General features: G+C 37.8%; 1 protein-coding gene across 1 annotated transcript in view; it reads left to right on the forward strand.

Moving 5' to 3' along the window:
* Window positions 1-4364: 4364 nt before the first annotated feature.
* plxdc2b (plexin domain containing 2b) overlaps window positions 4365-25283 on the forward strand; it is a 61955-nt gene continuing 41036 nt past the window's right edge. The window contains exon 1 of the mRNA XM_081355019.1: window positions 4365-4831. Coding sequence (XP_081211145.1) covers window positions 4729-4831 — 103 coding nt within the window. The 5' untranslated portion in view covers window positions 4365-4728. The remainder of the gene's footprint in view (window positions 4832-25283) is intronic.

Below are 25283 nucleotides of genomic sequence, written 5' to 3' on the forward strand. Positions count from 1 at the left end.
AAATCTACCCAGTGTTTTTTTTACAATCTCAATAAATCATAAGCACTGTCTCAGAACACCCTGTTCTGAGATTGCTCTCACTGTGACGTAGAATTGCGATAAGCCCCACCGACATGATCTGATTGACACTGTGGTTACCCCGCCCTCGGTGATCTGTACACCATCGCCATTGTTTCAACGACAGCCGGTAATGTCTCCTTACTGTGCGTTCACACCGGACGCGAATAGCGCTTCGTGCCTGCCGCATCTAGTTATACGCGTGACCACTTTGTGTGCATTCGCGCGTCAAGAGCGAAATTGACGCGCGTAAAATCAAAAGTTTGAATCGAAATTTACGTGCGTCACGCGCGTCAGAGGCGAAAGTTTCGAAACCTGTTGGCGGCCATCTTTTTTTAGATGTTTATCGAGCATTAGCATTAGCATTAATCGAGAGAGTCACCGCTCGTATATGCTCTGGAGAGCAGAAACAGCAGCGTAGGGGACATCGTCGCTGTACTCGGGTCCACCAAACCCTCCGGAGGGTTTCAGGAGTTTCACAATTTGCTCCAGGAGGTAGGTTTGGTGGACCTTACGGTGAGGACGCTGACGAGGACAGCGTAGGCTGTATAAGCCTCGGCCTCGAGTGGTGGTCGCTGCCTGACGAGCCCGCGCTGTACAGCCCGGCGCGAGGTTCACCCTCGCCCGCACCCACCTAATCTATCATTTATTTTTGTTTTGATAATAAATGGAGCCAGCCTCCAAAAGTGAAACCTGTCCTGTGATTTTTTTTAAAGTTTTTATACACTAAATTGTGTTTGTTGTCTTTACATTAGATTAATAAAGTTTCATATAATCTAGAATAGATATGGAATAAATAGCATTCAATAAAAAATGAGTATTTATCATATTGAAATCGAGTTTTTATGTGAAAGATTTGCTTTGTTGTGCATTTTAGTCATATTACAAAATAATTTATTGAGGCCAAACATAAAATAACATTATAAACTGTCACTTCACCACGTGACAGCAGCATGCAAGCAGGCTCCTGATTGGTTACCGCGGCGCGAATTGACGCAGAAGTTCAGATTTCATAAACTCGGGCGGCAGACGCGAATTCGTCTCAAATGCGTGAATGCACTTAATGCGCCAGACGCTCAATTCGCGTCATACGCGCGAACTTGACGCGCGAATGAGGCGAATTCGCGTCTACCGCGCCGCGCTAAACGGCTCATTCGCGCCGCAGGAATCTTTTACGCGCGTAACGCGTCTTTGCATTGACTTAACATTGAAATCACTCGCGCCTGACGCGCTATTCGCATCCGGTGTGAATGCACCATAATGGAAGATATTCCTCTTTGGATTTTGGTTGCTAGGGTACTCTGTTTGGTTGCTATGGAGTTGCTTGGCAGCTGCTAATGATGAAACTGCAAAGGTTTATTGTCAGTATGAATGATATAAACCAACTCCCATCTCTATACGATGTTCTGATGCAGAGATATAGGTCTTGCTAAATGGTTGCTAGGGTGCTCTGTTTGGAGGTGTAGGTGTTCTGTTGTGGTATGTAAGAATGGACATAGTAGTCTTCACTGACATCAGAGCCACTGAAAACACAGCGGATGGATTTTATTTATGAAGAAAAGGCGCCACTTAAACTTCCTAAATACGTTTATGTTTGCGCGAATCATTTTCTGACTGACTGTTTAGTGAACGGGGGTCAAAGTTAATCCTCAAGTGTGGATCGTTGCCTACTGTTCGCGATCCAACGTCACCTCCAGAAGAAGTAAGTGTATTTTATGATTTTTTAGCAAATAGTCATTTCAATAGATGTCAGCCAGTTTAACAACAAATCTGCGTCTAAAGCTATTTATTTTCGTCGTCATAGGATGTCTCAACAAACAACGTCAGACAGTTTTATGTCACGTAATATTTTTTGCAGCAATTACAAATGTAAATAAATTAATACATGCTCTATCTCCATAGACAGTAGCCTATATAAACGTCTATCTCCCTGCTATGTTTTCTGGTTCTGTAGTATAGCCATCTTCTCACATTTGCCACATAAGCACCTGTACGACAAGTAATGTCAACATGACGCAACAGCACCCCTGGCATAAATATAATTTCGTTTGTACTAAAAAAATTATTCAAAAAAATAATTCTTAGCAAACGTTATCACAGTATTTGTGTGTATGTAGTTTCAAAAAATTGCGCAAACGGTATCACAATTTGTGTGTGTGTGTTGCACATCCATAATTGCAAAGGGGACGCGATTAAAACTTTGTAAGTACATAAATGTATCAAATAACCATTCCGAGACGTTTAGTCCATTCTCATTTCGTGTTTATTCTGTGCCGGACTCTCTTCATCATCTGGGTCCAGCAGGGCGGGGATATGCAGCTCATTTACATTTAAGGTGGTACACACCAAAACAGCTCTTTTTAAAACAGGCCCCAAAAATGACATTTTCAAATGGTTATAATAAATTAACTGTGGGGTATTTTGTGCTAAAACTTCACAAATACATTCTGGGGACACCCAAGACCAATATTACATTTAGTAAAAAGGGGCATAATAGGTGCCCTTTAACATTCATCAGCCAGTACTTTTTACTTTTAATACTTAAGTACATTAAAAATCAAGTACTTTTGTACTCAAGTTAAATCGAAACGGAGTAGGCTACTTAATACTTTTACCGGAGTAATGATTTTATTAGGGTATCTGATTTCTGTCAGAAATGTATGTGAAAATGGTCAAACAATGCTACTATATTACTGATTCATATCTAAGTGCATGCTGGGAAGAGGGCAAATGGGAAGTATTTAGGCAGGTAATGCCTGTAAATTTAAAACTGCTTAATGTTGGATTGACTCAATCACTTTTACATGTGGTATTCATATAATATTCAAACACAATAATTATATCCTTGACAACAAAAAAAATTCAGACCACTCAAACTAAGAAAATAATCGTTAAATATTATGTATTATTTTTTTTATTAAATCTACAGAAGCTCAGAAACATTTACACACTGTACCCAATCTGTTGTTTCCCTCTCGCACTTTCTTTTGATATCATCGGTTTTCATTTTCACGCAAACAATTCTAATCAACACATGCAGTGGCTTCCTATATTGTTCTTATTAATACAGAATGCATAAATGCTAACACTTTTACACTTGCACATACTTCGTTTACAGTTGCTTGTGGACTTCAAAGAGGATTATAGATAACATCTTGGGAACATGATTAGTTAAATGCATTATTACCTTGCAAACCCCTATCTAAGAAATACTGCCATAAATAGGCTATGAGCACAATAAATCAAGGTCCTCAGATCCGAGACCAAGGTTTTCATTCACCGTTTCTACGTGTTTTGGCTCTTGATGCGACACTGTAAGGGTGTTTAAATTGGAATGCTAATGTGGCGGCTTTAGAATGCTTCATCCTTAAATGTTTTTGCTAGGCTGCTTGTCCTGATCTGAAGGAGCAGAGGGAGGTGGTTAGCGCTCAACCACAGCTCACTGCCTCTCTGTCCTCTAGAGGGACTCTGCTTGGCAGACAGTGTGGAAAAGCCTGCCAGTGCCATTCCCAAACATTAATGATCCCCCTGCCCCCCCCCCTCCATTGCCTGACTTGCCTCTGGGACAACGCAGGCAATCTTTACCAAATTTACTGTACTAACATCAAGAGCAATCTGTAGAGCGATTAAACACAACCAGTTCTGTTCCATAATTCTCATGAATATAATTTAGTAATAAATTATGTAAATCACTAGGTCTTGACACTTGGGTTAAAGATACTACAAAACTGATATTTTTATACATTTTTGTAAGAGTTTTTATGTATTATTTTATATAGGCTACATTAAAATAGGCCTATTTGTTTATTTAATTATGGGCTTTAATTTTTCAACTTTTTCATGTCTCAGTTATTTATAGAAAAGACAAGTCTTTATTTACGCACTGTAAATTTGTTCTGGTTTGAAGATTATTACGTGAATTTTAAAACGAATCATGTCTTACGATGTTGACAAAAAGTCGGGTCACATCTGTGAAACCATTTTTTAAAATTAACTTTTTGTTACAGCATATTATAATGTTTATATTTTATTTAATATATATTTATATTTTATTTAATATAATGATTCAATAAAGTTAAATACAAATTTGTAGTTTTAAAACTAGTTTTAATCTAATGCAATTGTGTATTTGTGTTAAAAATAGCCTTAGTGATAATCTCTGCTTATTTTTAAAGTGGAACTGTTGCTATTTAAAAAAAAACTAAAGGCAGATAAATTTGTGTGACATGTTTTGTCTCATGTCTAAAGAATCAGTGAACCGTCTAATTCCAAATCCACTTCATGTCTGTGAAGCCCCCATCAGAGTCAGGAGGACACTCTTGGTGGTACATGTGTGACGCCATCTACACCTAGTTTCGTGGTGAATGCAGTGATAAGAGGCGAGCTAGACTGGTCTTTTTTCTAGACTATCTTGAACTCTGCTTGCTAGGATTTGTTTGGGTCTGGAGTCTCAAGGAAACGCGTTATCGGAAGCGCGTCGCGATCCTTCGCATCACAGGAGCGGCGGTGAGGCAGTAGCTTCAGCAGCGCGACACACACACAAACACACAGTGCGGGAGCGCGGAATGCTCAGCGACTGACCACCACACGCTGTTTGTCTTTATTTTACATTGTCTTTGGCGGCGACAGAGCAAAAGAAACTGAGGACATCATCCTCAGTGGATATCTGAGATGGCGGGTTCAAGCACGCTCGATTTGTTTGTGGGAATTGCTCTAGTTTTACACACTTTGGGAAGTGTTTTCCAGATCACCCGAGGAGAATTAACGGCGGAAGGTGAGTGCTCGTGGACTCGAGTATAATCTTAATTTATGACAGGAGTTTGTTATGGCTATAGGGATGTGGAATCAGGTATTCACGCCATGACCTAAAGCGATGAGTTGCGTATGTCTATTTTTCTCATGTGGCAGACAGGCTATAACTTTGTTATATAGGACTTTTAAACAATGGCATTATGAGAAAACAGAATGCATTTTCATCAAAATGAAAATGATACGTGTGCATATTATCGAAAAGCGTATAATGAGCTGTGCATATTCTTTTCATACTCATTGGCACTTTTAGTTTTTCTAAATATTTGGTGGGTGCTATATTGATTATTTTTTTATGTATATAATAATCGCGATGCATTATAATGAATAAGCTAATATGGGGGTTGAGCATGTGCTTTTGCTGTGCTGTTGTGATGTGCTGTTTTTATGCTACAGGCGATGTTTATCAGCAGCTGTTTTCAAGCGGTAGCCTGTGTGAATTCGCTTCTTGCAGAAAGAATATGAGTGGGAAAATCTTTCAGTTTCTGTTAAGTGGAGCGGGATTGTTTTCGTTGACATATAACCTGTTCACTAGAAAAGCTATACGGTTTCTCGCCTTCTACTGTGTCGTTTTACACTGCGCAAGGTTATTTAAAACATGAGACACATGAGGATTCGACAGACTGTAGCCGAAACTGTTATTCTTGCACACATTTAAGAGGAAAGTAGATTGCAGTAATTTACTCTTCCTCAAGTCATAAATTCCAAGGTGTTTCCATGTTCCGACTTATCCGTCTTGAGCTGCTGCCTTTGTCTGTCTCGTAGATACGCATTCTCGAATGTAGTTTATAACCAATATTGAACGGATAAAAAATATGCTGTAGCCTACTGAATATAGGCACGATTTTTAGTAGGCTACAACAGCAAAATCAGCTGGTATGATATCGCTATACAACCTTTACAACTTAATAAAAAGGTAATGCCGGGTAAATTTACTTTACAGTTCGTTTATTTTTCTCTATACGAATTTGTTCCAAACGAAACCAAAACATTTGACGTGAGTAGGCTATTAGTGGAGCTGCAGCAAATTCCTCTTCACTTTCAAAGGCTTGTTATCACTCCGCTCCGGCTCCACTCCAGGTTTTTCATTTCCGCTAAGAGAAACAGTAATAGTGCAGACGCTTGAAACTTGTTTTTGTTGTGGATGGTAATTCATAATTTGCTAATTTGCTTTAAAAAAAATTGCTGCATTTCTGTCATATCAAGGTGCTTTGTACAAATGAACAATTCATAAATCCACACCTCCAAAAATCTGTCATTCACACATGATCGCAGTAATTAGAAATTGACAACAATCCAGTCCTGCCCTAAAAAATTTTCTTGTTCGAGAATCCATTCCTCCTGGATACACCTCACATACGGGAGATGGTCTCAATTTCTTTTTCATCCTGCCTTTAATCACTCGCATTGCATGGATTGCTTTTTCACAATGTTTTTGTTAAATACTAACCTTAAATAAGTGATATAAATGCAATTCATATAAAAATAAAAGTCACTTATTTTGTAATATAAAAATAAAATATTCTTGAATGCATGTGTCAAAATAGTGAATGCTCAAATTGTAAGTAGGGGTTTTCCAAGTGCACTAGAAGGCAGCATGATATCAGCATTAATGCCTCTTGGCCAATCAAATTGGAACTAACTGCTGTGTAAATGGTGTTACACCATAGAGAAGAGGTTTAATGTTCTCGTTTTTAATGAAGTATTCAAAATTCAGAAACAGAACTCTGTAACCTAGTTTGTAACCTACTTTACATGCCTTGTCAGGATGGGAACTACATGTGAGTTTTGGACAAAAAACAACAACAACAAAAAAACAGCCTTACAGTCTAATGTCTCTCACATGTGTACCTTGAGTGTTGTGTATGTGTGTGTTTTGTATAATAGCGATCTCTCATTTCTATTGATGGAGAAAAACAACAAAGTAGGCCAAGAGTACAACATTACATAATCTTATATGTGAATCAGTCTTGTGTAGCTTGTGATAACCATTACTTTTCTGCCCCAGACAGATACAGATCCTGAGGCTGAGTGAATGGTAAACGTGTTCAGACACTTCTAAATGCCAAAACACACAGTTGAGTTCAAGTTGGTTGATAACAACAGAGTCAATCCTCACAAAGACTTTCAGTTTTTTCCCTAATACTTGAAAGCTATTATAGACAGTGGCGGCTCGTCAGGGGAGGCAAGGGAGGCCCTGCCTACCCAAAGTTGTGAAGTACCATTTAATGTTAATAAAATTCATCAAGCTTAAATTACGTGATATTAGTTTGAACTGCTACCGCTGATGTAACTATGGAGAGTAGATATATTGAATATATGATCGCAAACAAATTTACTAAACTACATTCAAACAACAGCTACAAATTAAAAAAGAAGGAAGACCCCATGCCTAAGTTGGATATAGGCTACAGCAATCAGCTTCACTAAACAGCCAAACATGCTCTTTTAACACGAACATTTAAAAGGACAGAAGAATGGATTTTGCCTTAAGTGATAGGCTAGGTGATTGAACTTATATTTATATTGTCTTGATGTCTGTGTCGTTTTCTATAAATATTTGGTATATAAGTGACCAAAAAAGGCATTTTAAAGCAGTTAAAAAATCAGACCGCTAAAATTTTGTGTGCCGCCGCCTCTATTTTAAAACCCACCAGCCGCCACTGATTTCTAGATAAATTGAGCATATACCTTCCACCAGAACACTACTTTGGGTTAAGAAACAGTTGTTTTAAGGGGTCAAGGGACTGTTGCTGTCTCTTTTGGCAAAAAGTGAAGAAAGTCCTTTACTTAACAAGCATGGTTTTGAATTATAGTTATTAATATTTATTAAAAGTAGTATATCGCCCATCTGCTTTAGATGGTTTAGGAGAAACAGCTCTGAAACTGCACAGAGGGACTCTCTGAGAAAAGAAGAGATGGTGAGAATGCAGGGCCCCCACAAGTCTTAAGTAGTTCATCCAAAGGGTTGGGTTTAGGTTTGTATTCAGTCTGTCTCTGTCACCCCCTCCCTTTTGGCTCCTCTCCTTTTCTCTCTCTCCGTCCTCAATTTCTTCTTAGGGGTTATACTTTTTACCATAGCATTTTTTTCTCATTAGTGAGCATGACAGTCACTCCTTGCAATATTTGAATCTGTGCTGAGATCTCATTTAAAAATCCATGTAAGGTTCAAGTCTGAAGTCTGAGTGTCTGTTTCTTGTAGGAAATCTGTTAGCTTCTTGAATTGCAATGCACTACTGGAGATTTTTTTTTACCGGTTGCAAAGGTCAAATTCTCACTGTGAAGTCTCACAGGGAGTGATTTAGTTATGATATCTTATCATAACATTGAATCCATGGGCTGTAGACCACCCCAGAGCTTGGGCCATGCCTTTGGCCCTGGATTATCAATCTTTTATACCATGGCAACAATATAAAGCTATATGCTCAGTATAAATATAAATATAACAATATAAAGCTTGGCAGCTCAGACCCATCACATTGAGCATATGTCTTGTACCCTGTAATGGTTTTTCTCTTACTTGTACTGTACCTTCACAGGCAGGTAGCTTCATCTCTTCATATGCTCGAGGTTTAGTGATGTGCATCTCTTGTACACATAAAGTGTCTGTCTCTCGACTCGTGGCCCAGATAAAGCATTATTTATAGAGTGCGCTGGCCATCTGCAGTGCTGTGTCAGAAAAGACTTTATTAATAGGAGTGAAGAGCTGGGTGTGTTTCTCTTGCTACCAATACAACAAAATTAATAGTTTGTTGCTAAATTTGGTGGAGCGAAGTGAGCGGTCACAAGGTGGAATCTCCCATTTGTGGACTAGCTTTTTATACATAAACTAGTGCTTGCAGTAAAAGCTATTCAAAACATTCAGTTTAGATTCTATTATGAATACATGCACACTGAAATGTACCATGGCATTCATGTTCACACACAAACTTGAATAGTTTAATTAGCGATGACAGTTTTTAAGAGTTTTATTACATTTGATCACAAACCGCCTGAGAGAATCACATTTAGTGATTGTTGATCTCTTTTTCTGCCCACTTCTCAATTGAAAGTTAACATGCCAGCATGTCTGATTCTCACAAGTCAAGCATTAAAGAATGTCGCAAATCTTTGTAAAGGTGTTTGAGCGACTATACAGTATAAATCAGGTTCAGCTAGTATCACACTCTCTGCTGTGATCCCATTGCATCGCTTCATAGTATAAGTAGTTCATGTCATTTTTAACTAGGCTATATTTCCATTTATTTTGGTGTCCATTGAGTCTAGATTGGATTGTTTACTGGACATGTACTGGCTATGAAAATGTTCATTTTAACCATACATTAAACGTTTTCCCTGAAAGGTCCTGTTATTAATTTATTCCTGCCGTCCTGGAAGAATAAAGTAAGAATTTGAGAATTTATAAAATAAAATTTATAAAGAAGTGTTTACTTTAAGAGTTGTCCTTTAGTAACAGATAGTTGTGGTTGCTCCATCTGGACGTCATTAGAATTGGACATCCTTCCTGCATATTTTCCATCCCTCTCTCCTTTTCTGTAAATCTTTTGCCTAACAAGACTGTCTGCAGCTTCATTCTCACAAACCTGAGCCTGTTTGGATGAGCCGGTGGGTGTGACTGATACACTGATACGTGCGTGTATGAGACATTGAGATGATGGAAGACAGCGTGAGCTCATGGGGTATTTTTCATTTTCCTTAACTTGGCTAAGTTGAATATGAAACCCTCTGTCTCACACACACACACAAACACACACACATTAGGCCTCCTGGCATCAAGATAACTGACCATAGCACTGATGCACAGCCTGTTTCTAATACACAGCCTGGTTCTAAGTTCATCATCCATCATAATGCCAAAAGCAACAGTCTCCCACACACACAAACTCATACACACACAAAAAACGAGCCCTGCAGATGCAGCTAGTGGAACTTCTATTGACCTTCATGTCTCGCAGGAGTGACTGCTGTAGAGGGAGAAGGCCGTTTGAAGGAAGATTCTTTGAGCAAAGAAAGAGAGTCCAAAAAAACTGAAAGCAGCACTAAATAGTATATATATATATATATAAGTATAAATATAAGTCAGATATATATGAGAATGTGAAATGAATACATGTTGGGCAAGACAGTCATTTGGAATGAATGAGTTTGTTTGAATGCTAGGCTCTGCAATTTTCCTTCCCTTCTTTCAGCATGGTGGATAAGTGAATGGATAGCTTGAGTTAGGCTTTATTCATCCTTGAATGAGTTCCCAAGAAAGGATGAAAAGAGCTATGAAGAAAAGGATAGAGGGGGTCCTTCTGGGTAGCTTGCAGCGCCTGACTGTTGTTCCCAGACGCACCACCATGTGTACATTAACAAAAAATTACACTTTATGAATGAACAATCACGCTCCAAGTGGTATGAAGTTGTTCAGTTACATTTGCCATAAATTAAGAGGAAGTGTAAAGTATGGCTCAACTTTAACCAGACTAAATCCAATTTAAAAGTGTACCGCTTGACCTCAATGAATACAGCTGTGAAAGACAGAGGGGAGGAGAAAGAGAGAGTTTCTTGGTGAAAGTCAGAGGTTTCCAGTAGTTGTCTATTGTGCTCTAAGGATCTTATGTGTTTCACATTCTCACAATGCTTTTCAGGCCTCCAGCGGTGCTTTTGTTTCCAATTCCTCCCTGGCTCTCTTTCCATCCTTCTCTGCCTTTCTCTGTCTTTCTCTCCAGGGCTGCAATAATGGTACTCAGTATGAGGTCTTTTTCTTCATAGCTTAGCTAATTACCTTTCAACAAAAGTTAATTACACCGCTCTGAAGTGTTTGTTATTCCTTCACAAACATATTCAATGCACTATTCTCAAACATAGCTTGCTAACAGCAGATTATGTGTGCTATTAACCTCAGTTGTTCATTTACATGTTAAGTGTTGTCCAAACTCCAAATGTTTTTTTTTTTTTTTCCTCCTTGAAAAAAACAGAGGCTGGTTAGCTGCTACAATCTGCTCTCAGGACATCTAAAAAGATTTCTTGCACCTGTACATGTGCACTGACCCAAATGTAAGTAGTGAATGCAGAGCATCTAGTGACTTTAGAACAGAGCCTCTAGTGTGAATGAGATGGAATGGGTGATGAGGCAGAGAGATTGGAATAGCAAGAAGTTGTAAATGTGTCCCTGAGGATGTGTGTGTGTGTGTGTGTGTGTGTGTGTGTGTGTGTGTGTGTGTGTGTGTGTGTGTGTGTGTGTGTGTGTGTGTGTGTGTGTTGTGTGTGTGTTGTGTGTGTGTTGTGTGTGTGCGTGTGTGTGTGTGTGTGTGTGTGTGTGTGTGTGTGTGTGTGTGTGTGTGTGTGTGTGTCAGTCACTGTGGGGGGTTAGCAGAGGTTGGCTCAAGGGTAATGAAAGTTTCAGTTCACTCAAGCAAACTCACAAGCACTTGAGTGTTCAGCAAAGGACAATTAACCAGCACAATGCCTTTTCTCATGAGGACTACTTGTTTCTTTCTCTATTTTTTTTCTTTTGGAGGGATGTTGTTTTTGCTGGTATGTCTAGTTTTGCTGCTCACATTTATCATGCAGTGCTAAATCTCTTTTTAGTAGTTATTTAAGTCAGCTCTAATAAAAGATCTTTCATTTCTTGTTATGGACATCTGCCCTCAATTTCTGTTTAATCAGTATCCTTTTTGATTTGTGTAACAACAATGACAAGAGAATCCTGCTTTTTCTGGAAGCTTTCTAAAGTGATCAGGGTGATCTAGACAGGGTGCAAGGGGGGCCACAGAAGAGTTCAGAGAAAATGGTGTAAAAATATGAAACCGATCAAGAGACAGTAAAGACTTTTACATTGTTAAATCTGTTTCAAATAAATGCTGTACTTTTGAACTTTATAGTCATCAAAGAATCCTGGAAAGAAATGTTTCATAGTTTCTACAAAAACAGCGTATCTGGGGGTACTTGACATCAAAAAGTTTAAAAAGCTCTGATCTAGAATGATGGAACATATTTTGGAATAATAAGTTATGACAGCAATGGCCAGAGTTAATCTGAATGTAGATTCTGGATTTATAAAGATATATTTTTATTCATGTTACTATGTGTGTACCCCTTTTTACAGCTCAATATGGTTGTCAGTTTTCTTCTGAGTTTCTTAATCAGTTGCAGTGTTAGTTTCACATTTTGATTCCCTCACCAGCTCTCAAACACATACATTACAGTCCAGAGAGACTGTGGTTTTTAAAAGCAGCACTTTAACAAGTATAAACAAAACACCACACCCTTGTACCAGACATTAATGTCTCAATATTTCATCACAAATAGCTAACGCCAAATATCCCATGGCATTTTCAAAACATTGCTCTATTTGTCTGAGCATCCCCACCCCACCAGTCCAATGCAGCAACACTGACTCATCCAATAGTGTGAAACTATCTGTTTGGCCGACCAATGTGTGCAAAACCTGTGTGAAAACCTGTTGTTGTTTTTGCATTTTTTATTTATTGCTAATCAACTTTAGGGTATTCCATCTTTTTTCTCAAAACTTGTGTATATTTTGCATTAACAATGAAGTCCCCATTTTCAAATCTCTCTGCCTTCTGCCTTTTGTTCCTGAAATGTTTAAAGATGTTGTCATTTTTCGAAATATTATGGTCAGTCGCCCAGTAGCGCACATAAACACCCGAATCATGTTCATGATGGTGTTTTCAGCTGCATGCAAGCCTTAACAGGACTGTGTGGGTTCTGACTAACTCGGACTTGAACAATAAAGCTTTGTGTTTCTGCAACTGGAACCGTGGGTGTGTGTTTTAGGGAGTGTATGTATGAGTGGTGGGTGTGTGTTTGTTGGATGAGGGAAATTCACTTCAGCAGAAACAGACAAAAACTCTTAGATCTGCAGAACTTTAAAGCATAAACACTGCTTGTGTGTGTTTCTAAAGGGAACCTCCCCGAGCCACATCCCCTGTGAAAACACCAATGCATTAATGTTTTTTGTAAAGTAATAAGGAATTGTGCAGTTATACAGTTTGTTGCATGCTGTATTTTATAATCAGTGACCCATACATCGGAACTAGTGTTTTACACACCAATTAATTAGATTTAAACTACTGTATAAAAGCAGCAAATTTTGACCTCCTCATGTTCTGAAGATAATTATCATTAGAGCATTTGCAACATGTGCTTATTTTGATTAATATATGTAAAAAAATATATATATTAAGAAATGTAAATGTATTAATAAATGTAAATTTATGTTTTATTTACAAACAAATTAATTTGAGCAATTATGCTGTAGATTTACTTACATTTTTTTCTGCAGCCCCATTTGCATGCCATTAGGAATTAATACAAAGTTTTGTGTCATCACAACTCGCATTGCGGTCTGAGTCAGACGGAGCTCTAATGCAAACTGCCCATCTACATAATGATAGTTATTGCTCATAACTGAATGTCTCGTACACAGGGAGTGGGAGATAAAAGAGTGATACAGCTGTGCTGTCTGTCTCTGAGTTTGTGGGTGAATGCCTGAATTGCTTGATCTGAGAACAGCCCCAAGGATATTATTTTCCCATCATGCTTTTCCCAAGACAGTCAACAGCATCATTCATATCTGATGTCTTTCTAAGAGTATTTCTACGTTTATATGTGTGTGAATATGGGTTGTAACCTACCGTGATAAACTCTCTATTATCAATAACCATTAAAACATCTGTAAGATATCAACTAAATTTAGCTCATTACAAAGATTTTTAGCGCAATTTTCCAACGGACAAAATTGCGATTGTTAACTCATGATTTCTGTTCTGTCTGTGCGCACCAATCTTGCACTTCTATCTCCTCCTCAACCAGACCACCTAGAGACTTCGGGTTTTCGGCATTATGTTAAGGAAGGTCTAATCTCGGGAACGCACACAAAAACAAAAAAAACAAAAAAAAAAACATAAAAAGATTTACTATCTCTTAGTGTTGTGATCCCATGACGTCAGAAAATTGCGCTAAAACACTCACTGAGTTTTTATTACTTGTTTTTATATATATTTTTTAACATCTTCACAAGCGGTCAAACATTTTATATTATCTAGTCATATGCTCTTATTTTAGATGAAACCAGTTGTGATCGCTCATATATTTTATTATTCTTTTGAACTTAGAGCTAGCACATAGTTACAGGCTAATAGTTGTGCGTGTTGTGGAGGGTTGAGGGTTGATGTTTCCAGGATAATTTAATCAGCAAAGCCTAATTGAGCATAATGAACATGCTTTTTTGTGCTGTGCCCTGGCTGACACTTTTTAAGCACAAAGAAATTAAGTCTGACATGTTAATTAGGAATAAATTTTGCATAGGACGCTCTCTGTCCTTGGCAGGGAGGTCAGGGTTCATGTTAGTGTGATACCAGCCAAATACGCTAGAAAATGCATACACCCAAGATAACCTGGATGCTTAGTTATGTGGCTGAAGTAACAGAGAAAGCTACAGCTGTAGGATCTTTTCTTGTGTGTATTATTTAAAGGGGTCCTATTAAGCCCTTTTACGAAGTCATGATTTTGTTTTTGGGGTGTACTAGAAAATACTTTCATGCTTGATTGTTCAAAAAACATTATTTTTCACATATTTTACATTATTACAGCACCTACCCAGTCTGTCTCTAACGCGCCGTCTAGGTCCTGTTTCGATGAAACCCCTCCTTCCGAAATACGAAATGTGCTGTGATTGGCTGGCCAAGTGTGTTGTGATTAGCAGCGCTTAGCGTGTGTTTAGGAAATTTCACGCCCCTTACCATAACCGCGAGCTCTACTCAGATGTAAATATTAAGATATAAGTATAAATATCAAGGTGCTGTATGTAAGTTTTTGACTGTACTAAAGCATACAAATAGAGGGTATGCATGTGACGTCACCGTCAGCTGGAGTGAATTCAGTCATGCCCACTAAGTGGCAAAAAGACTGAGTGGTAGCATTGGATTTCAGAGTGAATGTTGCGAAAAACACACAAAACACATCTAAAACGAGAAAGCGTTGCAATTTTTGCTACATTTGACAATAACTCTGAGCTATATTTTCGTATATGACTCCGAGAAATTAATTAGTTATGTCGGTTATGATGTTAAATAAAGATTTCAACATGTCAGAGGGAAACTTACAGCTTGTATATTATCCTCTCATGCAGTTACAGATGCAGCGTTTTGACTGAACAACTTCTACTTCTGCTGCATGAGATGAGAGGACATTTTTATAATTTTCTGGGTCATGAAAGAGTCTACGTTTGTGATATATTACCTTCTTCCTTCCCTGCAAAACGCTTGCTTTATCTGGATGTGTTTAAATCTGGACTGAGTTCTCTGTTCTCTCTGAACTCTGTTCCTGTCACATTTCACACATGCACACTTCAGTAAGCCGTCAAGCAGGTTAATGCATTTACATGCTGCACGAAATCGGATTAATAGGCAAAAAACTACCTGTGTCGACCGATTTATGCTTAAGCTGTTTATGACCTTACTCCGATAAAAGAGAATGAGTTTTCGCGTTTAGATTACCACGTTCGTTGTCGGCTTATTAAGCATAATCGTATGTTTTTAAATAAACACTGACAAAAAAAACTATACAAGTTTTAGGGCTGGATGATATATATAACATTGATATAAGTGATCACATGGATTTAGACCTACCTATATTGTATTTATTAGTGGTGTAAATCGGTCAGTTCATCACGATACGATATGATATCGATTCTCTCAGCCAGCGATACGATATTTGCCGATACCTCAAAAAGCTCTGTGATACGATTACGATTTGATTCAGGGCTATATCGATTGATTTATTGATATTTAGATATTATGTGCCAAGTTTACACAACCAGTTACATTTTTATTAACTCATGAATGAATGTTCAATTAAACTCTATTACAATTGCACGCCCTCTTCCTATTCAGACATTTACAACAGAAGAGTTCATTTGCAAAAACAGATAACCCTGTTCTTGTTCATTTTCATAAATCATGTTTTTTTTTTCATGTGCATTCCAAGTAATATCAATCAGACTACAGCTGGGTTGTTTTAATTAAGTAATAATAACAACTCAAAAAATACAGGTAACTTGCAAAATTAAAGTTCATTGAAAGTATGTTTTTTAAATATTAAAAGTTTGCTTTTTTTAACTCCAACTGTTGTTTTTTGGCAAAAGCAGATAACTCCACATATCATGTTTCAGAGTTAAACAAAAACAAGTAATTGCTATGATACATAATAAAACACTCGGTTAATCTTTAAGATCAAGATTCCGTAAAAAAGTTTCAGCTTTTATTTCCCTTATGCCTGATTGCCTAATCCTAACCCATCCCCCACAACTAATCCTAAACCTACCAATACTAGCGGGGTAATAATTTGGCGGGGGTCAGAATTCGGCACAACACTTGCTTTTGTTAGGGATAGCAAATGAAGCCTCATGACGCACTGAGGATTTCCCCTGATTGTTTCGGAATAGATTCAAAGCTTAGAGAGTGTTGAAAACAGCGCCATCTGGTGTTAAGCAAAAAATAAAGCGGCCATAACTCTGTGAAAGAAGCTTTGTCGGACGAAGGAGCCACCACGTGAGCCCAAATAAAATAATTTCTGTGATAAATTCTCTCTGTGATAAATTCACTTAACCATTAAACTGTGGCATTTAATGCCAGTATGAATATCAATATTATGGAAGAATAATCCCAGACAGTAACATAGTGTCGGCCCAGATCCGGCCATAGACATTAAAAGAAATGGACACAGCGACCCCATTGGATTTAAAGAGAAAAGTGAAGTCAATTAGAAGCACTCACTTCCTTATGGCTGAGTGTACTGTGCAGACTCAAACTGAGCTTGACGACGTAGATGTGACGTCAGCAACCCGTCTGTCTTCTAGTAGTTGTGCCAAGAGAAATCTGAATCATTCCCCTCTGAAACTTGCAGAGACGGAGAGTGTGAGTAGGAGGTGTCCATGAGCTAGGAGCAGGAGCAACTTTTGCTAAGTATTCTGATTAATTATTTTGTCATTTTGCCTCCACGTCCCCCCGATTGCCCGCGAGCATCTCCTCCTGTCCATACGGTAATCTCTCTACTGTGCGACAGAGAGTCGCGTGGTTATGACGCAATCGTTAGACTATTTTTACAAAAACTGCTTCTACGGGGCCATAACGTAAGATACAAGGTAATGGAGCCTTTTATACATTGTCGTGTTTCTTTAGAAATAAACAATGGACAAATGGAGTCTTTAAACACCTCAGATGTAAAGTTATTCGCTGTCAAAGTGACGCCAAAATGAATGGGAGCTAACAGCAGGTGATGGTTTGCTAATCAATGGCGGCGCCCACTTTTCTCCGTTGAATCCAATGGGGTCGCTATGTCCATTTCTTTTACTGTCTATGCACAAGCCTCGAATCGAGGCTTCATCTGGCACGCCCATTTATGCTGACACAAGCTCCGACGCCTCGGTTCAAATCTCTAGCTTTTGTGACAACGTATTTAGGGTTCAGTCAATCTTGTCAAGCGTCTATTTCAGCCGAAGAGATTAATGTTACAAAGACACACCGGCAGACATTATGGTGAGTAAACGAAAATGCGTGCTTTGGCGGAAATGTGTAGACGGACGGACGTTACGTGGAGAGTGTTAAAAGAAACACTCATATCATATTTTACGTGTGGCATCGATGCATCGTATCGTTAGACGTTTGATCGATGCATCGATCCATATCGATGTATTGTTACACCCCTAGTATTTATATAAAGCATTCACAGGCAAATTTGCTTTATGTATTTCCCCGGTGTTGGAAATCAGGAACATATAAATGTCAGGACACAATTCCTTGCTGCATTTCAATAGCCATGGATCACTGGATCTTTGGTAAGTTGTAAGGAATACTATATCGAGTCCAACCTTTAGTTTAAACTGATAATCGTTTGTTTTACTTGCGTTTTCGTAGTTTCCCCTATTAAATCCAGCCACGCAACAGCTCTTTTGCCTCTCAGTCCGGCTGAGGGGGGCGTGTTCCGGCGTGAAAGTGACGTCAATGCATTCCCTCTATACCATAATATGTTTGCAGATATTTTGAAAACATGCTGAGTTCACATACTCGTTTCTCTGAAAAACAATGCTACACTTTGAAATGTGCGTTCCGTGTCGGAATGTCTGTTTTTGTTTTGGTCTGTGCAGTACCGCAAGTTGCCAATTTACCCAATAGTATTTCGCCACCACAGGTTGCCAGTTGGCAGAAAGCACATCATATTGCAGCCATGGAAGCCAGCGAACAAACTGGGTCAGAGATCGCAGATTCTGCGCCTCCGCACCTATCTAAAAATCTCTATGAACTCATCATAAATCAATAAATCAACAAATCAACTTACAGTGTGTCTCATCGCATTTCATTGTCAATTGCGCTCGTTCCTGTTGTCTGTCCTCAATCTGGCAACCCGCGTGAACGTCGAGTCGAGTCTGAGCAGGAGGGGGCAGGGGAAACAACTCACTGCAAATAATTTAAATTTGGACTGCAGTGCCCATTTCAATCGCTAGCAGTCAATCTCACATACTGCACCTTTAAGAATGTTAACAAACAAGAGGATCATCCAGAACGGATTTCATGCATGGACCTTGCAAGCAAGGATTTCACAAGCAAGGTTTCAGAGTGGTATGTTTTTTTTGCAATTCTCTTATACATTTAAGATACAAAGTTATACATAATTTAATCATGAAACTTGTCAGAAAACTATGGTAAAACTAACAGTAATCGATCACAAAACCATGGTTAATTCTCCCAAGGGGCGGTGAACAGCCTTACAAAAGCGAGAGCGTACAAAAGCTACAGTAAACACTAATGTTGGCTGGCAGGTGAGCGGAGGCAAAGCTTTGCCCTTTGTTTACATCGTAGCAACAACATTAAACTTATAATTGGAACTGTTAATAGAAAACGCTACTAGAAATAATAAGACATTCTTGCAAGTTGTGATCCACAAGCAACAGATCGTTTCGACAAAGTGGGAACTGCTCCATTTCAGAAAAAGCTTTTGTGCGTAGCCTGCATATATCTCTTAGGTTCTGGAAGATGTTCTCCATAAAATGTGCAGCACACAGATAAATGTGGGGACTATAATGTTCAGGAACAGGGTTTAAAATAAATTTTAACCACTCTAAGTTTGTCAGCCAATAGGAAGGTCAAACAAATGAGTTTTGGAAATGGGGTGGAAAAAAATTATCTTTGACATAGCGACAACATTGTTGTCTAATGCTCAAACAGCAACATTACACACAAACTAAAGTTTAAAAAGTGAAAAAGCATAATAGGACCACTTTAAAGCGATAGTCCACCAAAAAATGAAAAATCAGTAATTTTTTTACTCGCCCTCTTGTCATTACAAACCTGTATGACTTTTGACTTTTTGAAAAATCACTATGCACAAGTTTCCTTAGACATTCGAACTGCTATCCAAACTGTATACATTTGAGTGAATTAATTGCCATATTCGTTAGATCATGTCTATATTGTGTGTTTTGTTTGTGCATTTTCTTTCTTGGAGCAGAAATCCTTTCAGGTGCTTGTATAAGATCTATCGATCTTGAGCTCACGAGTGCTCCAGATGTCATGTGGTTCACACATTCATACTCATAAATATAGCTGGAGTTGAAATAAGTAATTATCTGGTAAAACTGTCAGATTTGATTTCGTATTGGCCTGAAAAACATTGGTCTAGTCCAGATTTGAAATATTCAGTGGAAAGTCATGTGGTGACCCTTGACAAATGTGCTTCATGAAAACATTTATCTATATCCCCAGGAGTGAAGAAACACAAAGCTCAAAAAAAGAAAAGAGGCAAAACCTGACCAATACAGCAGCTCTCAAGAAGAGCGAATTTTTTTTAGAACTTACAAGACTTGCTAATCAGGTCAAAATGTTTTATTTAAGCATTATGATGCGTGTCCAGATATGTTTGGTCGCTTTCAGTGATATATGTGAGTATATGAGAGTTGGTCTCTTGTCTATGTTCAACGGCAGCTGGTGTAGAGGGCGTTTCTTATTAATGTGTTTAACTGCAGATGTCAAGGGTGCCAAGCCAAAAACACATTTTTGGTGTGCATTTCACGAGTCAGTGTTTCCTACAGAATACTGTTTTTGCATCAGTTCAAACTGTTCAAACACCCCTTGATTAATACATTATAAATTACTAGTTTTGGAAACATTTTAATGTTTCAAATATTTAATTCATAATTTATTTTAATGTTGTTTTAATTCAAAATAAAGGGTAATTTAATTAATTTAAAACTGCAAACGTGCATCCTGAACTACATGTTGTCATATAAACACCTAGTCATGGTGTCACAAAGCTTGGGTGCACAAAACAGTTCTTAATTTCAAGTAGACTTTGATTTCCTAGGTGAATCATTTGGTGATGGAAATCAAAGTCTATTCATTTAATTCAGTGAAGGTTTCGTTTATAACAATTAAGATGATTTGTTGATGTTGGTTTTTACATTTTCATTATAATTAACATTGACATTACTCTGAAGGAGTTTTAAATATTTAAAGCAGCACTAAAAGGCTCTCAAGTTGGGTCACATGCGTCATAAACTGAGATGTGGAAACATGCTTTAATGGGACCAGGCTGTGTGAGTGCAAATCTGGGCCATGTGTTGTGAGGTCTATCGGTTTCTCAGAGGAAATGAGCATGGCAACCAAGACATAGAAAAACCACTTTGAAGTGCTTTGAGCAGAAGTTGCTAGTTGGGGGGGAGATCCTTGCAAATCAGATGTGTCTTGCCTGAGGTACAGTGCTAACAAAACATAAAAATATAAACAATAGATGTGTGATTTTGCTTTGTTATTGCATAACTAGTATACATTTCAGAAGTGACACAGAATTTAAGATGTTTTTATTGAAAAATATATATTTTTTGGTATTCATGCTTTTCCAAAACACTGTTGCTTTAAATGTTGGATTGCTGCATACAAGGCTATGGCTCTGACAGGCTTCATATATATATATTTTTTTTTAAAGTTTCTTCTTCTTTTTTTTAAATTGTGTGATATTAGGCTACTAGAGGATGAATACAATTAACTATCTCTAATGGGTCTGAATGTTCAGCGTTTTATAATGTTGTAATATAATAATTTATAAAGAATAAAATATTTTAATGTTATAAAATAACAGTTGACTAATTGACCTATAAACATATATAGTCAACATACTGTACATACCAAGTGTTTGTAATGCTAATTGTAATGCTAGTTAAATAATCAACTTAAATGTTAATGCTAGTTAACTTAATGTTAACTACTTAGACATTTTTGAAGATTGTTGTTAACAGGCCAACAGTTTTCAAGTAGATATAGTCAATGTCGTTGGCTTTTTTAGAAACAGATAAGTTCTTCCATCCCTTTATTATTATTATTTTTTATTAAATCTGAACATGTGATTTCATGGAAAATGTCATTAATGCATCAGTCTAAAATTCTGGAATGTGAGTGTGCTCAGTTATTTACTTAGAAACTGTCTTTAACTTTCTTTTTTATTCACAGCCACTAACATTATTTACACACACACATTCATAACATAAACATATAAATAATATGGCAGCATGTATGAAAACAGTTTGACCTGGTTACAATGCCCTAAGGGAGATGAATGAGGCATGCAGAGTAAGGTTGTTTCGTCCCAGACCAGCCATCTTCCTTTTACAGCCCTAGTAAGTGTGTGTGTGTGTGTGTGTGTGTGTGTGTGTGTGTGTGTGTGTGTGTGTGTGTGTGTGTGTGTGTGTGTGTGTGTGTGTGTGTGTGTGTGTGTGTGTGTGTGTGTGTGTGTGTGTGTGTGTGTGTGTGTGTGTGTGTGTGTGTGTGTGTGTGTGTGTGTGTGTGAGGGAAGAGTAGAAATATCTGGTGGGTTTAACTCTTGTGCTCGATAAAAACAGGAAATGACCACACTCTCGTCTATTCTTGTGGATTCCTTAAAATGATTTTTATATAACGTGCACTTAAAATTGCTTTTAGACTGTACTATAACACATATAACAGAACAGGTATATTTTAACTGTATAAAAAAACATGAACTTTCTATTAAAAAACATGAACTTTCATAACTTTTCCTTTGAGAATGGCTATGTTTATAAAGAATTGGTGACTGTCCCAAAATGGCACTAGTGCAATAACATGCAGTACAGTTTATGATTCAATCTCTCCCTCATAACAAATTAAATGTAATCGCTGAATGAGATTTCTCACAGTCAAGAGAGGTATAGTTGGATTGTTCCAGCAATATAGTGAGTTATTGTAGCTTCCTGCATGCCTGTGGGATGATAGTGAAGACAATTCCTAGATCTTCTTAATGTTAAATTTCTAAAGAATACAGTTTGGCTTTCTGCTCTCAAAGAAAAAAAAAAGTATTCTAACTCATTGGAACAGTGTTAAAACAGCACCTTACAAAGGGTTGGAATAAAAATACCGAACCACAACAGGACAGACAAGGGGTTATTACTGTACATTTAGGTTTTTATTGTAATCAGTTTTTTGAGAGTGTACTTTATGCATATACTAAATTGTACAATGATGAATACAAAAATGAACAGATGTTTTCATGCAGCATTTTAATGTGAGACATTAGACAATTAATAACTTTTCCTTAAAAATGTTACTTCAATTGTACTTCAATTATCAGTTTCAGTGACTTCAGTTTCCCATTGACTTCCATAGTAAGAAAAAAAAAATACAGTAGTCAACATTTGAAGTCGATCAAAAAAGTTAATCAAAGTTGTCCTAAGACAAGAACGGGTATTGTTCAAAATTCATGTATAACTTTGATGAAAGGTTTTGATCCACTTCAGATGTTGACTACTAGATTTATGCCTATTTTTTCACATCTTCATGGACACAACAATGATTTCCCTCGTGTGTTAATATTTTTCCTTGTAATAATGTATGGTTTTCTAAAAATGAGAATTGCTGCGTCTGTGTGTAGATGAGATAAGCAAAGTGCATGCGCGTTGTGCACACGCTACATTGATTATGGCCAAGCATGCGCCCTTAAAATAGCATATGAATAACATGCGCAATGCGGTCAGTGGCGGAATTGTTTTCTAAACCTGCAAAATAGCACCAGGGAACGTTTGCGCCGGAACACGCCTCCTCTTTGCGCTGAACCGCCCCCGGGAGCGCAAGTTCATTCCTTAATTTACAGACGTGCGTCTGTGGAGGGAAAAGTCCGCTGTGCGCGGGTGCAAAATAGGAATGATACATGGGTCGGTGTACAAAGTCAATTGCGCTGGGTGCAAGATAGGGCCCTATAACTGTAACAATCCTGCACTTTGTCATATTTGATCTTGATGTACTTTGGATCCTTAAGAAGATAACAAGGTCAAATGAGTTGATATGCCAAAAGCCAAGTGAGGTGCAAAGAACCCTTTTAGCTCACAGGGGGTCCTTTGAATGTTAATGGGACTTAGAAACATTTGTCATCCAAAGGACTGTTGAAAGTACCTTTTTAAAAATGTAGGAACATTCATTCCCCCTGTGTAGCCCTTTGTAATGAGGGAGATGTTAGAGCAGGAAAGCGTGGGTGGGCATGCTCTGAGTTTAGAAAGCTATAGCAGCACAGCAGTCCATGCATTAATGAACTCTCAAGCTGTTCATGTGTTTACCACAAATAACCATTACTGTGAACAATCAGAGGATGTGACTTTAAAATAATAGTTCATAATTGAAATGTTATGTAGGTGTGTCTTTGATTAATGCTGCAAGGCAAGGTCACTAGTGCCTTATAGCTCGAGGACCTCAAGTCCCTTGTACTAAATCTTACACACATACCCCTTAAAAGCATCTCCACAATCAGAGCTGCTTATACAGTGCATAATCAATTCCAGGGCTCCAGAAACCATTTTACTTGTATTTATTATTATTTAAAAAAAAAAAAACTTTGTTAGAGGTCAGACTGGCGTAAATACAAAATATTTTTTCATTTGATTTTGCACTGCTATTATTTTATATAATATTATATTATACCATGGTCTGTCTGAATTCTGATTGGCTGGAAGTTGTGCAATAGAATTGTTTAATGCACAGGTCGGTTTAATCACTGTTCTATATTAATGCACTGGTTTTTTTATTTTATTTAATCGCACCAGACATACCTCATTCGCACACAGAGATCGGAGATCACGTAGCGCACACACAGAAACATTCAGGGGCACATAAAAATTGTTATCAACGCTGCCCCACAACTTTTAGTAAAAAAATAGCTTCACTGCTGAATCGCTACAATATATTTCTCAGCAACAAGGGGGTTACATCACTTTTTTTAAGTGATTAAACTCATAGCTCGTTGAACAGAAACAGGTATGCAATGCATCTCTCTCTCTCTCTCTCTCTCTCTCTCTTTAGATTTATTCAAATAAATGCTATAATTCACTCATTCAAATAAATATAATCTTTAAATAAGCTGCACGATTAATCGTATTTTAATCACGATAACGATATCTGCCTCTCTCAATTAATTTTAAATAATTGTTGCGATATTTGCCTGCTCGTTATTTATCCTGAAAAGGTTTTTTTTTTTTTTTTTTGACATTTGCATTATCTTGCATTGGTAACAAGTCCCCACTAGCATTGATGTTTGTGGTTGCCAGATCTAAATAGCTTAAATCGCCCAAACAGAGCTTTTCTCTTACATTTTATACCCTTTGTTTTACTTAATCTGTGCAATCTGGCAACCCTGCGCACGCTCGCTCTACAATGCGGAAAAGCACTGATTACCACAGCGATATTCTGTTATACAGTCAGTCTGTTTCTTCCCAAGCCACTTGTGCTGTTTGTGTGACTGCCAATCAAATCTTAAGCGATTAATTTTGATTTGATTGATTTTATTTATTTTAATGAGGAAGGGAGGAGATTGCTGGATGATAGGATTTTGTTTGAATAAAAAATGAATGTATGAAATCCAAATTTTAATATAGCCTATATATATATATAAACTGTTAGCTGTCTCTTCTCTTTCTCTGTAGTTTCTCAAATGAGAATAATCGTGATTACCGCGATTATAATTTTGAGCAAAACAATCGTGATTAATTAACGTGATTATAATTTTGAGCAAAACAATCGTGATTATCAGTTTAACCATTATCGTGCAGTCCTACTTACCGTACTACTTACGTACTCTGCATCTGATTTAAAGCGGGCAGAAAGCTAGATTTAACAAGCCGTGACTAAAGACAATAACCATCAATTTTACCCTTCTGGTTAAATATTGTGCTTCCGGTTAGATATTTAACCCTTTCGGCTAAATATCCCACAGACATATCTTGGTGCCACAGCCCAGCGGCGGTCAGCAACTCTTTAAGTACACCCCTCGCCCTCGGACCAGAACAAGGCCTCTCTGGCCTTCCTCCAGGTATGACGGTAGCGCTGGATAAACGCCTGGATTGAAGGGGCCGCATCTTT

Source organism: Scardinius erythrophthalmus (assembly GCF_964197995.2).
Source record: "Scardinius erythrophthalmus genome assembly, chromosome: 2".
Lineage (NCBI taxonomy): Eukaryota > Metazoa > Chordata > Actinopteri > Cypriniformes > Leuciscidae > Scardinius > Scardinius erythrophthalmus.